Below are 18,077 nucleotides of genomic sequence, written 5' to 3' on the forward strand. Positions count from 1 at the left end.
GCAACCGAGCCCATTTATAACTGTTCGCATGCCTACAGGTGCACACATGGCTGCTAGATCACCAAACATCGCTCCTTATCAGGACACTTGTATCTCTACGCCTCAGTCCTGCGTTTCTCTCCATTTCTGAGTACTCATGTACTCAGCACCTCAGTCCTCGATGGGGCACAAGCCTCCTGTGGGCCTCCTTCTACCTCTGCTCCTCCATTTCCAGGCTTCTGCCCATCACATTCACATTTTTCCCATCACCAAGTTCTTGACGCTTTGTTCCAGGCCCTCAGTGAGGTCTCCCAGCAGGTGTCGGACGACAAGTAACAGAACTAACCCTGCCTACATACTGCCACTGTCAGGATGGCTGGGCTTTTCTTCACCTGCCTCGCCAACTGTGAGTGCATGTGGTTGGTTTGGTGTTAGGGAAGCAGCGGAGGGCGTGGGCTTCAGGGTGACCGAGAGGCAAGCCAGGACTGGGACAGCAGGACCATATCTAGCACTATGTGGCTCACCTGAGGGTGGCCCAGAGGGACTGGAGAAAGGGGTTGAGACAGAAGCAAGAAGGTAGAGGAGGCCAAAAAGCAACAATGAAGCTGAGTACTATTATGAGCCATGAATGTCCCGGGAATCTCCGGGAGGGCCTTCCTGAGCTGCTTCTCCCCCAGAGGGTGTGTTCTAATTGATGTCGGGTGAAACTCAGGCTCCTGCCACTTATAAATGCTTCAGGAGCCCCTCTTGGGCAGCAACGCCCAGCTGTCACCTGTACCAGGGCCCCAAGCTTTCCTGAAGAGAACATTTTGCAGAGGCCACAACCCGAGCCGACCAACCGGAGACAAGAAAAATTCCAGAATGGGAAGAGCTGAGAAAGGGCATATGGAAGTCAGAAAAAAATCCCTGGAAGAGCAGGTGGGGAGAGTGCCCACCTGGAGAACAGGCAGCAAGAGCCCAAACATGGGGCGTGGCTTGTGGGTCTGTCAGGAAGTCTTTCTGTAGATGTACTTGGGTTAGAGAGGTCACATAGTTTGACTCAAGGCAGGAACTGATCTGGCTCAGGCTTATCTAACAGAGCCTCCTAAATCCAACAGAAGCTGAGATTTATTTTCTGCAAGAGAAAGCTCTTTGTTTCTACATATAAAGATATGTCCTGTCTTTTTTTTCCCCCTGTGTGTGGGTGGCCAAGTGTGCACTATGTGGTTCCCCTTCCCCCTCTCAACTCCCCACCCAGAAGGGCCTGTGTTTAGACATTTCCCGAGAGCTCTCAGTCTTACCTGATTGAGAAGCTGCGTGCATAGCATTCTGGGTCTCCCCAGGCCCCAAATGTTCAGTTGAGACTCAGCTCTGTGCCCTCTTGCCCTCCAACAGTGCTAGGGAGGGCTCTTGCCGTCAAGTACCTCCCCTGGGCCTAATCATGCCATTTTCCCCCAAACAAAAGGCATTCTAACCAGCTGTCCTAGAACCACTTACTTCCTCCCTTCTACACTACAACTTCCAAATCACAACAAACAATATATTCTAAAATTCCTGTAGATATATTATATATTATATATTATATATTATATATTATATATTATATATTATATGTTATATGTTATACGTTATATATTATATATACTATACCCAGGTGTTTACCACCCTGAGTGCGCCCAATATCATTTGATGTATTATACCCAATTATCTTAATATTATACTAAAGCCACTAGCAACTTCCTCCTTGATCTGTGAGGGTGTCCCTTGATTTTGTTTTTGCTTTTCTCATGGGCCATCAGCATGGACCTGAGCTTCTAATCCTCGGCAGGGGAGAGTCCTTCCCATGGCCGATCAGGGTTGAGCCTCAAAAGCATGAGCTTGCCCAAGAGAAACAAATGCTTGCTTCTAGCTGTCCTTCTTTAACTTGAAAGCCAAATACTGATAAACATCTTGGACACCGAGGTCTACCATAACGTACCCTGTTCTGGTTTCTCATGGGAAAACACCTGGGCAGTGCTGGCCCAGCTGGGTTGTGTCTCTCAAGGCACACCCTGGCCCCCACTTCATCAATTTCAGTTGTAACCAATACCAGGTGTCAGCTATAGCTCTCTGGAGCAAGAGAGGTCCATCATGGCCATCTTCTAGCATTCAGGAGCTACTCCCCTCTCCTGGCCACTGCAGGATGAAGTAGTCCCTCATATTCAGCTGGGTTCTCAAGCAATCATGGCAAGACAGAGAGATAGATGCCTTCCCAAATGCACGCTACCACATTTCTGTTCACTAGGTAAACATACAGCTGCCTACCAGGCAGTCTTTCACAAGCAAGAAGGCGACTAAGGTCATGAAGGCTAGAAAACCTCAAAGTCAAAGTCACGGTCCATCACAGCTTCTGTGTGGCACCAACTCGTCCTCCTAGCGGAAGTGCAGAACAGCCCCTCCCAGGTTCTCATCCTCCAACCCCCACCAGAAATTGCAAATCCTTCAGTCCTCATCTAAACCCAGACCTGGAGTCTTTCCACCCCACTTATTTACCAGGTAATCACCAGAAAGCTGTCGATTGCAGCTACAGTACTTGAGTTTCGTAGGGAAGCCCCTCTTGCTGACACATTGGCTTTCTTCTGCCACTGACTGTCCCTTCTGCCTTGGTTGGTAGCAATCTGAAGGTGCCTTTGTTTTGTGGAGATGTAAAAGTTGTCTCCTTATTACCCTTCTCTTAGAACGTGGATCCTTACTTTAATAGCCCTAACATATGGGTATATTATCATAAAGGGGATCCCAAATCATATCAAGTAGAGACTAGACATTTTTAAAAAGTAATACTAGTTCCCTAATCTATAAAAGTTAAATAATACCTACCCCACAGAACTGATCAATAGCATAATGAATGCACAGTATCTAACACAGTAGATGTTCAATAAATGAGATTGGATTTGACATAACCATCACTAGTACATTATTAATTCCTGTCCTAAGCAGAATTATTGATATTATCATGGTAAGAATTTTTCATTTAATTCATAATTTAGAACCTATCTGATTGCAGATTGGATCGGAGCCAGTTTACAGTACCAAAAAATTATTTTTGAACTGTAATATGTAAAATACAACCGTTCGTACAAAAAGACCCAGAAAAGGGGAGAAAACCACAATTTGGGGACTTACGAAAATGAGTCTGAAAACGAGCCTGACATTTGCTTTGCGTTTTCGGACAGCCAAAGCAGAAAGAAAATCAGGTTCACTTATGCGACCCTCATTGTCTGATAAATGCAATGAGTAGCTCAGGTGGAAAGTACACCTTTCTCCTAACATTCAGAGCTGGGGTAACTGCTCTCACAGATCCTCATATGAGGTATTTGGGGTAAACAACAGAAGGGCCATGCTTACATGTGCCCACGTGCAAGGGCACACACCCCTCCTTCAGAAGACAAGTTTCACTTTATCAGTATTAAAAGGTTAGGGACACCAGTTGGTGAGTCCCCTGGGGACTTTCTAGGGGTATGCAGAAGAGTACTCTCGTTTTCTAAAGCTTTCACTGAGAAGTCTTCCTGAAGAACATGGACCAGTTGGCTTAGGTCCACTGAGAATACCATCCTATCCTTAGTTCACCTGTACTTAAGGAACACGGAGTTAAATTACTTGGAAAACACGGAAATTTAAGTTGCTATATTTCAAAATATACAACAGCTTCCAGGTTTCATATCTGTGAAGCAGCCTGGCCAGTGGCTTCACGGAGAGTGCAGGCTGAGCCTTCTTGTTAGGCCTCCACACAGTCTGCTCTGCAGCTTGGAGCCCGGCTGACCAGAAGGGTCTGCAGATGGAGAGAATGTGGCTTCATTCCCGGGGGGACCCGCTTCCCAGTGCTCATGAATAATCAGAGACAACAGACTTTCTCTGAGAAAACCATAATCACCAGACTAGGGGCAGGGCCAAATGCTAACAGAATTTATTGGCTTTGATTAACAATAAGGTGTTTGTTTTTGTAGGTAATTAGAGTTCAATAGCAAGCTATAAAGAGCCCTCCAAGAAATTTAAGCAGACTGTACCTAAAGGCTACTGGAATATGACTAAATCTAACCATTCATTTCTGCAGACCTGCGCTGAGGTGCCAGTGACCCAGCATGATCGCACAGGTCATCAGGGAGAAAATGGCCCTCTGTGTTCTTACTGTCCAAGGAGAAAGGCCTCTGTGCAGCACGTGCATGTTCACACGTGGGTGCAAAAAGCACTCTGGCATGTGCCCTGGCTCCAAACGCTGCAAGGAATATTGCAGTTCATAGAAATCTATTCAAAAGTCCACGACAACCCACGTGCTGGGAAACATTTTGACAACTGCATTCTCAAAACCATTAGGTAGTTGGTTCCGAGGAATTGTGACAGGCTGGGTGGGTCACTGAATAGCGGGAAGGTGTTTGCCAAAGTCGTACTGATTTACACTTTTCTCTCAGCAACCACTCTTGTTTTTTTTTTTTTCCATAAACCAGAAATATGAAAATATATTTGATTACCATTAGTTTTAAAAATTATTTCCCAGTAGGTAAAAACGTATAGGCAATGTGCTGTCACCAGTGTTTTATCACTCATTGTGCTCACATCATGATACTCAATAGATATAGAAAAGTCAACTACCAAACCCATCTACAGGAGTGAAAAACAGGAGAATGGGGCCAGATAAACAAAACGAAGGAGAAGGAGGAGAAGGAGGAGAAGGAGGAGAAGGAGGAGAAGGAGAAGGAGAAGGAGAAGGAGAAGGAGAAGGAGAAGGAGAAATATACAACTATACCTAGCCATAGATAGGGCTAATCCTAGAGGAAATTGCTTTTGTCCTCCTCCTTATAGATGGGCTTTACTCAAGAAGCAGCTTGAGTTCACATTTAGGGTCCCAGGCATCTAGTAGTCCATAGATCACTAGGAAACATTTACAGTACATTTATCCCCCCAAGAACTACATTTCCATTTAACTTTGTTCGAGTCAACCCAATATAAATGTTCCTATTGTTCTTCATGCCCTGAACCTCCTCAATTTGCTTATTTATTTTTTAAGTTCTCATGCAGTCATACCACAATTTTTCCTTCAGAGAAAAACAAAACAGACACCTATTGCAGGAGAAACAGTCAACACTCAGGCCACAGTTTTAGAGTCGGCTGGCTGGCTGCCACCTGAGACTTCCTGCAGGTGATCTTACTCATAGGCCAGCCACTCAACCCCTCTGACCTTCTGTTTCCTCCTCTGAAAAGACCCTTTCTAGAACATCTTTGGGCTTTGGGGTCCAATGGCTATCCCACCCTCAAGGGAAGAATTTCTATGTACAAAGGCAGTAGCTGATAATTCTTTAAACCTAAGATACTGACATTCTACCTTCAGACAGCTGGACTTTATCTATAAAGACAAATCCCATTATTTGAACGATATACTTAGAGTGAATCAAAGATCGCGCTGGTCCAGGAAAGGGAATGCAACCAAAGAGGACACTCTGGGAAAAACTTCTTCCCTCTACAAAATAGACATGAACACGGAATTAACATTTCAACTCTCAGAGACCATCTGTTCAGTAATCTCTGGGGCTCCCTGAAGGGCTGGGACCCAGGCTTGCTGACCTAGGTCTGTGTTATGAAAGAAGCAAAGGCTTAGAGCAGAACTGTTTTAGAACTTACAGAATTCAAGTGAAAAAATATATATATTCAGAAAGGAATTGGAAGAGGCAGAACAACACAGAGTCTGATACTTACTTGTGGCCCAGCTCATGAGCGATGGTAAAGGCCAAATTGAGACCATTGTCTTCGGCAAGGACACATTTCCTCTTAGCACTGCACACACCTCCTAAGTAAGCAATTCCTGCAGCAGAGACACAAAACACATCCTCTTCAGAACGTGGGAGGCCCTGACCTTGTGGGGCAAGTCCATACGGTCAACATCACACATGATTGAGAGAGGAGGGGCAAACTGGGAGGATGATGTGGCCACGGGGCTAGAGCTGTCATTTCAGAGCTCACATGGGGGATGGGCTTGAGCATACCGCTTTTGGATTCACCTAAAAATAATTAACAATAATAGCCACCATGCAGCTCTCCTAAGCATCTAAGCAGTGTCAGGCAATGTGCTGAGTGTATACACATTATCTAATTTAATCCTAATTACCCATGATGGCAGTAACAGAAGGAAACCAAGGCTCAGAGGTGAAAGGTAAGGTGGATTGGCACCTGGCCCAGAGAGGGAGGGAGGGAGCATCTCCCTAAGTCCTGCACTCTGGGCACCTTCTTCCCCTCATCCCAGCCCTAGCCCTTGGAGGGCCAATGCTCTCAGGTGTGAGCAGGAAGCAGAGGAGCAGCGGGGCTCCCAGAAAGCAGGCCAGGGAGAGCTGGGCAGAATATTCAGAAAGACGCTTCAGGAATCCTTGGGAGAAAATGAAACAGGGAGCCCAAGGGAGGGAGAGGACCTTGGAAGAGTGAGGGCCTGGAAATCATCACTGAGGATGCGCCCTGTGGACAAACTCCTCTGCACACACACCTGACTGGGGTCCTTAGGCCCCTCCCTGAGACAAGAACCCAACCCAGCCAGATGTGGGAGCAAGACAGATGTGGGGGACTGGGGTGAGCGAGAGACAGGAGGCTGCCACAGCCTCTGGTGGGCAGATGGGAGTCTTCTAGGGAAGAAAGGTTATTCTGGCAGAAAGGTGTGTATACAACGGGAGGGCCCTGGCCAGGCTGGGCACATCTGAGGCATGTACTGGCCACCTGTCTGCAGGCTGCCCCTGCCCCACGGCAGCTCTCTGCACTTCCTGTTAGCTTCTGCTATCTCTGCGCCCAGGACAGGCATCTCTTACAGATCCAGGTGGCCCTAGGGCTTATCTCAACAAAAGAGTCCGTGGATCCCACCCCCTCCCAGGGCTTGGGACAGAACTCGAGTGAGGGCTGGAAGCATTGTGGCACCTGCCTCCTCCATACACTGTGAAATGGATGAGTGGGTGGTGGCACAGAGTGGCTGGCCGGTCACACGCCGGAGAAGATTCAGTGATGCTCCTGCTGTGAGTTCACAAAGGATGTGGGGGGCGGGGGGCAGGCATGTGCCGCTCAGTGGTGCCTGTTGACTGGCTAGCTGGAGGCTCTCCCAGCCTGACTCTGTCCAACAGCCCCGTGCCCTGGGAGGGACTGCGGCCACCAGAGCAAGAGGCGCCTCTTTTCCACCCACAACGCCATCAACCGCCAAGCTACACGCTGCCCCATTCAGAGGGCCCCTTTCACAACGTGCACAGGGTATCCCTGGAGCTGACACCTGCCTTGCGGGCACAAGAGTTGGGGAGGGAACGAGTTGGCAGAAGGTGGAAGAGAATGGATGGGGCGGTTGGGGGCGGGGGGGAATTAATTAAAAATGAGCCTCTTTCTCTGCTCCCCCAAAGCTAATCCAATCCTCTTTGTTGACATCAAGTTCTAACTGAGGTAGACCTCAGACACACACCGGGCACCCCCTCCTTCCTCCTGACTGTCCCCCATGAACCCCTTAGAAGTATGGCACCCACATCCCTGCTCTGCAGGGAGATGCTTCTCTCAGACTCCACTCACATTCGGCACACCAAGCCGGCACCACGGGGTATGTCTATTTTTATTTGGAAACATGCAATGTGCTTGGCCAAGTTTGCAGAATTAAAAAAAAAAAAGAAATGTTATTTGGCCTCAAGATGCTTTTTTTGCACGTGGACATCATAATCCGGCAATGCAGACTATTGGAAGGAGAAAAATGACAAGCAGAGAAAGGACATGCTCCGGCTTCTCAGTGCCTTCAAGGTCATTATTCTGGTTTTGTTTAAAAATGCTTTGTGGGTTGCTACACCAAGTCCAGCAGTGAGTAGGTGGAACGCTTCTACATAGTGCTGATGGTATGTGCGTGCAACAACACACGCACACACTCCGATGCACACCCAGAAGTGCTCTCCCAGCCCGGACTGTGGCCTCCTGGGTCAATGAATCAATTGGAGCAATCAGATGTGGTCGCCCCCGGGAGAAGTCATCTGGTGAATGGGGGAAGGAGGCATCTAAAGCCAGCTGTGCTGAGCTTCCTGTCCCACGAGCGTGTGCTGAACCAGCAGCTTCAATGCCACAGAAACACGTCCCCTGGCCTCTGCCGCGCTCAGCACCCAGAGCTGGCAGTCCTGAGTTTCCACTGGGATTAGGTAACACGCGACATGAGGGAAACGGCTAAGCAAGGAGCCTTCCAATAATTGCATTTTAATTTTTCCAAGGCCCAGATGATTTTTTTTAAACTAGAAAACAAAGGGTCGGTTTATTTACAAGAAATGTTCTCACACAAAGGTGGATTAAGGTCTATTGCTTTCAGTGACATAGTCCAATCGTGAACAGCCTGGTCATAAGAGCGAGCAAGGCAAAGCGTGTAAAAGAGGATGGCCCCTGATCTGGAGTGCAGGGGACTTGAGCATTTATGTGCCACAGTGTGGAAATGCGTAGAAGTCACAAAGCAAAGTCTGGAGAAAATCCCACGTTGTTGTCAGTAAGAGCTTCAGGGAATAAATGGTCATTAAGCCATGAGCTCCCACGGGAAACAAAGCCACTGCTATTCCATGCTCCCTGGAAAGAACAGCAGTGTGGGGCAGAGGGTGTGCAGAAGCCCTGGAGAGAGACCTGTCACCTCAGGATGCAAAGGCACCAACCTGGAAAACCTGCCCCAGCCCCACACTGGCACTTGTCAAGAAATGAGGAAATACCACTTTTCTCTACGTTGATTTCCTATTAAAAAAATGAGGTCTGTAAGCCCAAGTTCTGGTAACATCGATGCTGAAGGTGTGGGACCAGAGGGGCCTTCCCTGGTCACTGGAATTCCCTACGCAGACAGCAAGACCCTAGAATGGTGCTTTTCCATGACTTAAAATTCTCCACACACATAAAAAAATCACAGAACTTACTTTTGAAATTTTAAAAACATCAAACAACACATGTTTACAGAGCTCCCTGGAATAAAAGGGAAACAGACAACGGGGTCTTAAGGTCCTCTCTGTGGACAAGCACTGCTCTGCAAGCGGGACCCTCCCTTATTTGGCGGGTATGGCTACTGGCCCAATTTACAGACAGGGAAATGGAGGCCCAGTCACCGGTTATAGGGCTGACCAAGCCCAGGCCCGGATCCAAGGGCAGGACTCTCTTTTCTCCAACACCAGGGCTTCTCCAGGCAAACCCTCGGCCTCCCTCACCAAAGCTTTGGTGACCAACAACAATGAATAATCTTTGGGGGTTTTGACAATTTTCATAAATCTTAATGTGTGTTTCTGCAGAGATGGGGGCATAAAATAAAGGTTTCAGGTGTTCAAGTCCAAACGTTTTTAAAATGAAAGATAAAGACTCACGGCATATATGCAACAACAATAACAGTTACCTCTAGGACATGGTGAAGTCATTATAAATCTTAAATTTTCTTCCTTTTTCTCGTTTTTTTTAAAATTTTTTTAGCGTTTATTCATTTTTGAGAGAGAGAGACAGAGCATGAGTGGGAAAGAGGCAGAGAGAGGGAGACACAGAATCTGAAGCAGGCTCCAGGCTCTGAGCTGTCAGCACAGAGCCTGACGCGAGGCTCAAACTCACGAACTGTGAGATCGTGACCTGAGCTGGAGTCGGACGCTCAACCGACTGAGCCACCCAGGTGCCCCTCTTTTTCTCTTGGTTTAAACCTAATATAATGAGTATGTGCTTGCCATGAAAATCAAAGTTCTTGCTTATATTCCATTTATCCAAGGTGACTTATAGCAGAGGCAGAGGTGGGAGCGACCTCCCTGACCACTCCCCGCCTCAAAAAAATACCCTCCAAATTTTGATCCTGAGTATGTGGCCCTTCAGACGGCAGAGATGAAGGGAGATCACAGTCAAGGCATCACTGAGTGTATGATTGTATCCAAATAGCGGCTCACTTCATCTTTGCTACACTTCTGGCAGATTAGGGAAGCAAAACACGCTTTTAAAAATCTGAAATGCTGGGGCCCCTGGGTGGCTCAGTCAGTTAAGCATCGGACTCTTGATCTCAGTTCAGGCCATGATCTCACAGTTCATGGGATCGAGCCCCACGTCGGGCTCTGTGCTGACAGCACAGAGCCTGCTTGGGATTCTCTCCCTCTCTGCCACTCTCCTGCTCATGCTCTCTCTCTCAAAATAAACAAATAAACTTAAAAAAATAAAATAAAAATCTGAAATGTTGATGGGCTGTAAAGAGTTTTTCTGATGCCTGGAGAAGTCTACCTGACTCATTCAGAAAAGCCTGTCTCCTGACCTACCCTCCCAGCCATGCCAACACATTGTGGACATTCTCCCTTCTCCTCCTTTCCTTGGTAGGATTGCAATTTTGGAGAGGAAATTGGCTGAGGAGATTTAATTATTTTCTTTCTCAGTAGAAAACTGCACGGTGTAAGTACAGAATTCTTAAACTCTGGGTTGACCATATTCTTTCTAGGTTTAAGAAGTAAACAACACATAGCTGTATAAACTCTGATTTATCCAGCAAATTGTCACGTGTAAACAGTTTACAGCTGTTGGCCTTGTTGCCCATTACTCAGACCTTCTTGGACTCTGCCTCTGAAAGAAACGGTCGAATTTCTTCTACCAACTGCTCAAAGTACTAACACCACTATGGTTATCACTGGGACGCAATGCTGCCAATTGTGAGAAAGCAACTTATATCTACTCACTTGGCAATCACAGTGGTTGGGACAGAGTTGCACATTCAGGCTCGTGGACATGTCCTCGTGCTCTTGTAAATCTTGCTAAGTGGTTGGAAGTATGAGCTAAATGTGTAAACAGCATGTAAGAGCAAAGTCTTGGGGCACCGGTGAAGCATTCGACTCTTGGGGTTTCAGCGCAGGTCATGAACTCACGGTTCGTGAGTTCAAGCCCCGTGTCGGGCTCCATGCTGACAGTGCAGAGCCTGCTTGGGATTCTCTCTCTCCCTCTCTCCCGTCCCTTCCCCACTCACTCAGTCTCTCTCAAAATAAACAAACTTAAAAAAATTTTAAAAGAGCTAAAGTCTTACAGTCTAGTATGTGACAAAAGAAAAGGAATTATAGTTGATTCTTATTATCAGTGGTAGGTAAATTCTAAAAAGTCAGTGTAAACACCGGATTCTCAAATACATAGTCATTGCTCCCAGAGGACATTATAGGGTTAGGCTCCTATGAGCTTCTAGTCACAACATCTTTGTCAACTGATTAATACATAACCTTGTGTTATGTGTTTGTGTTCAAAGACACCTCATTTAATATATGGTTGATTCCTTCACATTGAATTCATGGCCAACGGTCCTATAACTCCTGCCCGAATGAAGCTTATGTATTTTCTCTATTAAGCACATGACAGCCTTTCTCTGCTTTAGACCACTAGACAGCACTTAAGCACTATTCTTGGAAGCCATTGTAAACAGGAAAATCACCAAAAAAAAAAAAAAAAAAAAAGCACAAAAATGTAAAAAAAAAAAAAAAAAAAAAAAAAAAAGTGGCACCAGACAGGCCACGAGAAAGGCATTTGTGTACAGTATGACAGCTGGAACGAGAAGGCAAAAGGTCACCCTGTTCATCTGGGAACGTGCCTCTTTGTTGTCTCAAATTTTTGCTTCTCTGCACACGTCTGCAAAATGACCACATAAGCACTGCAAAGACTGATTTTGGAGTCACAAATAAATTTTAGCAAGTAGGCAATTCACCAATGCAGAATCCTCGAGTGATGACAATGAACTGTATTCTAAAAAATCATGTCCTATCATCAGACACAGTGGAGTCCTCATCAGTTGCAATCAGGAAATTCAGCCTACATTTAACTGTCACGTTCATTTCCGAACTCTGTACTATCCAAATCGTTTGGTTAACTCAGGTCTGTCCTCCTCCGCACTTTTGCTTCTGCTTCCTCTCCAAGGTGAGTGGCTCACAGGGCCATCGCCTCCACTGTAAGTCACTGACCTCCTAAATGGTTCTGCACAGGGTGGACAAAACCTCAGATGTGCTGAAAGACAGGCACAGCTTCAAAAAATTGGGGCAGAACATTAACGGGAAGGCTCTGGAGGGCTGGTAGAAGTGGCCTGAGCGGCACAGCCCCGCTTCTTGGGACTGAGGAGCACCGCCTTCCAGAGCTGGCCCTGTCGATGGCTCTCTGCCCCAGCTCAGTGCCCCTATCTCCCAGGAGCACAGTTGGATAAGCCTTCCCAGACCTAGCCTTGTCTTAGCAATTCCACTACCAGTATGTATACCAGTTTCCCTGTTTCTTGTTTTCTGGATCCCTTGGGGTCAGCTACTATGGAAGGAAGATGAGTTAGCCAAGGTCTTTATTCCTATACCATGAACAGAGGGCGAGGGCCATGGCTCACAGAGGGGCATTAGTTCCTTCCTTAAATGTGAGCATTGCAGAGGCTGCCACTGTAATTCAAAAGTGCCGATACCTACACACCTATTTACCGAGCAGGATGTCAATAAGCCGAAAAATTCAGCAACTTACTCAAGGCTAAAGGAAGCAGTAAATGCACAAAGTAAAGGGAATAGCTTGCGAGCCTGATCACTGAAGAGTTCAACGTTCCCAATTTTGAAACTAATACAAAATTAGAGTAACCAAAACAATGTAGTAGTTGAATAAACAGACATTTAGGTCAATGGACCATAACTGGGAGTCCAGAATTAAACGTTCACATTTCTAGTCAATCGGTTTTCAACAAGGGTGCCAAGACCATCCAGCGCAGAGAAAAAAGAGCCTTTTCAACAAATGGTGCTGGGACACCTGGACAGCCACATGCCAAAGATTGACATCACACCTCCTTCTTTATGTGGTACACAGAAACTAACTCCAAGTGGATCGCAGAGCTAGATGTAAGATCTGAAACTATAAAACTCTTAGAAGAAAACATAGAAGTCTTTCTGACCTTGGGGTAGGCAAAGCCTTCTTAAGTAGAACATTAAAGGTGCAATGGAGGAAAAGAAAAACTCATGCCAGAGTGTTCATCGAGTCAGACACCTTCCCTGGAACAAGAGAATAGCTGTGTGGGGCTGGGAGTGAGGTGGGGAGAAGAGTCACCAAGACAGGCAATGGACATACAGATGCATCCCAAGGACGCTTCCCAGCCTTCCCCGTGCAATACGGCTTTCTGCTAATTGGGAGCCATGGCCCAGCAGCCTTTGGGTCACAGGCTAACTTGCTTAGCCAGTCCAAATGTCACACGAACTGCAGTTTTGAGAAAGGGGGGTTCTGGATGATGGTCAGAGTCAAGGAGAACTACACACTCTTACTCCAGGTTTCCCAAGTGTCTCCAGGATCCAGGACTTTGGGAAAAGATGCCACCCCGGTGAGGCAATCACAGAGCCAAGTCCCCAGAGTGGACTGGAGGGTCCCAGGGCTGGAGCCATGGCTCCAACAACATTTTGATGAGTTGAGTAAGTGTAGGGGTTAGTTCTCCCTGGGGATTTACAAGTTCGAAGCAAAAAAGTTTATCCTAACACTTTACTGCTTTCTTAGAAAACCCAAACGTGCTGGGACAGGGGAGGGAAGAGAAGTAACCGTTGATATTCAACAGACCATGACCAACATGAGCCAAGTGCACAGAGACATCCTGCAGATTTCCCACCCTCCAGGGAAGATGGCACTTGTATCCTGGGCGGGGGGGGGGGGGTGGCATCACGTGGGAGGGGATCTCTAGAGTGTAGACTTAACATTCCTCAAATAAGCAAGGTGCCTCTCCTCGGAGGACTCCACAGAGGCTGAGGGGCTTCTGGAAGAGGCCTGGACACCCACTAGAAAGGGCCCCCAGCAGGCCCACCTCAGGACATTGGAGGTGGGGGGTCTGTCCAGACATCCCTGAAGATCTCTTATTTTAACAAATACTTCATCAAGTGTTTCCTGGGCTACCTATACATGACAGTATCATGCCAGGTGTCATGCACGCTTGCATGTACTCCCTGAGCACGACAGGGACGCCAACCCATCTTCTAGCATTTGCCATTCCGGAAGCACGACCACCTAATACTGAGCCTGCCCAAGGTCTGCACCTCTGTAGCACAGCAACTGTGCCTGTGTGTGTGCGTGCACGTGTGTGGGTTTGTGTGTGGGCACACGTGAGTGTGCATGTGTGGACATGGTCGCAGGCAGATGACACAGAACACTCTTCCTGTAAGCTGATACCATGAGGTTGATGCCTACACTCCCATAGCAACAGATGCAAACGAATTTTGGATGCTTTCATGCGTTGTTACCAACTGGATTGCTTGGCATTTATTTTTGCTAATAATGTAAGAAGGAACTTTGACGGTCCTGCTTCAACAGCTTTAAGACTCCTCTGTCTTCTTCTCTCCCCATTAATTGTTTTCCCTTTACCGGTAGGTTAAAATGCTCTCCCTCTCCCTCTGGAAAGGTGGGGTTTAGGTGCGGATGAGGCTGAAGGGACATGTGAGGGGTTTTGTCTAAAAATATCTCCTCCATGAGGGGAAAGAGACAGCTAAGGCTTCCACAGGGCCAGATGTCTCCAAAGGAGGGTCTGTGAGTAAACTGAAGTGCTCCCTGTGGGAACCAAGTGCTCCCTGGAAAGAGAACATCTTCCCGACTCAGCCTTCTCATGGCCAAAGGATGTGCCCTGAGTCATAGTCCCTTCTCCACCATTCTGTTTGAGCTTGTTAGAGGGCCCAAAGACAGTGCCACATGGGAAGACGGCTAAATCATGGTGGCAGCCAGAGCCACGAAGAAGGCAAAATGACTGGTGGCTGATAAGAGGGATCTCATGTACGTTCATCATGCCCAGCGTGGAGGACTGTGTCCCCCCAAATTCACATGCTGAAGCCCTAACCCCCAGTGTGACTGTACCCAGAGATAGGCCCCTTAAAGATGTAATTAAGTTTGGGTCTCCTGGGTGGCTCAGTGGACTGGGCACCCAAGACTTGATTTCGGCTCAGGTCACGATCCCAGGGTTGTGAGATAAAGCCTGCTCTCTTTCTCTCCCTCTGCCACTCTCTCCCACTCACAGGCTCTTTCTCTCAGAGTGTGTCTCTAAAATTGAAAAAAAAAAAAAAAAAGATGTAATTAAGTTTAAGTGAGGTCATAAGGATGGGATGGAATCCAATATGACTGGTGTCCTCATACAAAGAGGAAAAGACACCAGAGACCTCTCTCCCCATGCACGCACAGAGAGCACATGTGAGGACACAGTGAGTAGATGGCCGTGTACAAGTCAGGAATATTGGCTTCACCAAAAATCGACCCTGACAGCACCTGGATCTTGCACTTCCAGCATGAAAACCTGAGAAAATAAATCTGCTATTTAAGCTACCCAGGATGGGATATTTCGTTACGGCAGCCTGAGCAGACGAATACACCCAGCACGTGACCTGGGTACAGATGCAAGTGCCCCGTGTCTCCCTTATTCACGTGAGTAACAGACACAGGAACTCGCCATCCTCATGTGCCAGATGACACCAGAGCCGCCCAACATGCTGGGGGACCGGGCTCCCTGTTTAGGACACAGTTTGGTAATAGGAAACCGATCTGGAATGTTGTACGGGCCATCAGTCAAAACAGCAAAAACGCGTGGTAGACCCACAGTGGCATTCTGGGAGTCAAGGATGTATCTATGGCTCTCTGTGTTTAAGGTCATAAAACCCCTCAACCAGTGGCACTTGGAGGCACAGAGCTGACATCTCAGTCATGTGGCAGTGGGGTTGGGGCTGGGGTCCCCCTGCCTGGGGAGAAGGGAGAAGATGAAGTTTTGCCAAAGGCACACCCCCGCCATCCACAGCATCGGCATCTTGAGATTGCCAGTCCCTCTGAAATGCTCTCAAAAAGCTCACCAGCACAGCCTCTGAGGGAAGAGCCAGTTTCCAATGATGCTTGTAAAAGTGACACAGTGTGCCAGGTCTGAAGGGTGGGAGGCTCAAAGCTTCTCTTCAAATCCCCAGGGAACTGCAAAGAACGCCAGGGAGAGGGGACAGGGAGAGGACTCAGGGGGCAGGGAGCTAGGGAACCGACCTTTTGGGTCTGCGTGGGAACCTGGGAGCTGCACACAGCAGGCCCCCAGATTTCTGCCAAGCAAGGGAAAGGGAGCCTTGCTGCTGTTTCTGCTCAGTGACTCTCAATGAAAGCGGAACCGGCAGCAGCGGGGGCACTCCATGTGCACAGGGCCAAGCTCAGCAAGCCGGGAAACACAAACGCGGTTGTTCTTTTCACCTTGACTCATTCAAAAACGACGAGCGCACGAGCCAGGAGACACACGGGAGCTTTCGGTGCAGACGGCCAGACAGTGGTTACGTGTGGGAGGAGAGGAGCCATGACTGAGATGGGGCCCGGGGAGGGGCGTCTGCCTGGCGGACCAACTCCAGTGGCTGACCGGGAGGGGGTGGGGGTGGGGGGGACTGTCACACAGACGCTCCCATTATCATAATTCACCGAAGCAATTTAAAAAGTCAGGTCTGGTTACCCCGGAGGGAACAGACACGGAAGGGGCCTGAGCGAGTCTTCCCAGGGCCTGGTAGTGTCAGGTTTCCTAGTCTGTGGTCTGGTGATACAGGGTGCTCAGTTTGCAAATATTTGCTGAGCAGTACACTTAGATGGACCTGTCTCTATGTAAATTAGACTCCAATTGAATTTTAAAAACTATAAAGAGGGGCGCCTGGGTGGCTCAGTCGTTTAAGTGTCCGACTTCGGCTCAGGTCATGATCTCGCGGTTCGTGAGTTCAAGCCCCGCGTCAGGCTCTGTGCTGATGGCTCAGAGCCTGGAGCCTGTTTCAGATTCTGTGTCTCCCTCTCTCTCTGACCCTCCTCCATTCATGCTCTGTCTCTCTCTGTCTCAAAAATAAATAAACGTTAAAAAAAATTTAAAAAATAAAAACTATAAAGAGATGCACGTACAAGTGAAATAGGAAAGTACGGACCTGATTTAACAGTGTGGGAATGACCACGATTATTGGCCAATTTAGATGATGGAAATTGGTCTTCTCTCAGGAGCTAATGTATGACATGGCAACTACCATTGATGCTACTGTATTGTTTAATTGAAATTTGCTAATGAGAGTGGCACTTGTAGTGTTCTCACTACCCCCCCCCCCAAAAAAAAAAAGTAAATATGTGAGGTGATGGATATGTTAATTAACTTGAGGGGAATTCCTTTACAATGTATACATATATTAAACATCACATGGTACACTTTAAAAAGTGTATCTTACAATTTTGTTTGTCAATGATACCTTAATAAAGCTGGGCGGGAGTGGGAAACAGAGTTTGTATTGAGAGCATTCAAGAGTCATAGGTTGATGAAGTCACAGTGCTAATAATTAGTTAATTAATTAATCACAGAGGTATTAACTAGTCAAGGTCGGGTTTATCAGTATCACCAGACCTCACCTGTATTACCTGTATTTCTCAGACCATATGTGCTGCTTCTAGAATTCACCTTTATCGTCTTGCAAGGACTCTCGCAATGGTATGTTCTCGAAACTTGCCTGAGACAGCCCTGATAAACAGCTTCACTCCCTCTCATACTAATAGCTGTATTTCCACAGTCAGAATAAAATACGAGGTCACGCATAGAAATATTTGCCAAGTTAGCAAAAAAAAAAAAAAAAACCACAAGAAAAAAAGAAAAGCTTTCTCAGAATAATTAAGAAACCACATTTCCTGCTAAATGCTTAGCCCAGCAAAGTCACCCTCTTGGGGATACACTGTGAAATCTAAGTGAGACCCCAGGACAAGGGTCAACAGCAGCACCAAAGGCGCTTCCATACTGTGCTTTGTTCTACGCCCCTGTAGGGTGGGCCTGGCTCACTGGCTGTGCATGGGGCTGGGGGTGGGGGTGGGGGGGGGGCAACAGGGAAAGGTCAGGCCAAGCCCCAGGGCATCTCTGTGCACCAGCTCCTGAGCCCAAATCCATAAATCCCCCACTGGCAGGACACTACAGCTCCCTCAACTGAGAAAGTAACCCAAAGTGGAAGTTGGCTGTCATTTTTGACTCAACATTCATGAGCTAGTCCACCGACCATGACAAGCCCTCCCTTTTGATGGCCTAGGGAGGCTTGGATGGGGCTCTGCGTCTGCTGACGTCATTCCATTTGACGTAAAAACAAAATAAAATCTAGCCTCTCAAAAAGCAATGTTGACAAGAGTAATGCCATGAAGTC

The 18,077-nt window shown here is 47.4% G+C and overlaps 1 protein-coding gene across 5 annotated transcripts in view; it reads right to left on the minus strand.

Moving 5' to 3' along the window:
* Positions 1–18,077, minus strand: part of ADAMTS17 (ADAM metallopeptidase with thrombospondin type 1 motif 17) — a 344,515-nt gene that overhangs the window by 203,740 nt on the left and 122,698 nt on the right. For all 5 annotated transcript variants that reach the window (XM_045448785.1, XM_045448788.1, XM_045448786.1 and 2 more), the window contains exon 8: positions 5,686–5,791. In XM_045448785.1, coding sequence (XP_045304741.1) covers positions 5,686–5,791 — 106 coding nt within the window. The remainder of the gene's footprint in view (positions 1–5,685; positions 5,792–18,077) is intronic.

Source organism: Leopardus geoffroyi, chromosome B3 (genome assembly GCF_018350155.1).
Source record: "Leopardus geoffroyi isolate Oge1 chromosome B3, O.geoffroyi_Oge1_pat1.0, whole genome shotgun sequence".
In the NCBI taxonomy this organism is placed as follows: domain Eukaryota; kingdom Metazoa; phylum Chordata; class Mammalia; order Carnivora; family Felidae; genus Leopardus; species Leopardus geoffroyi.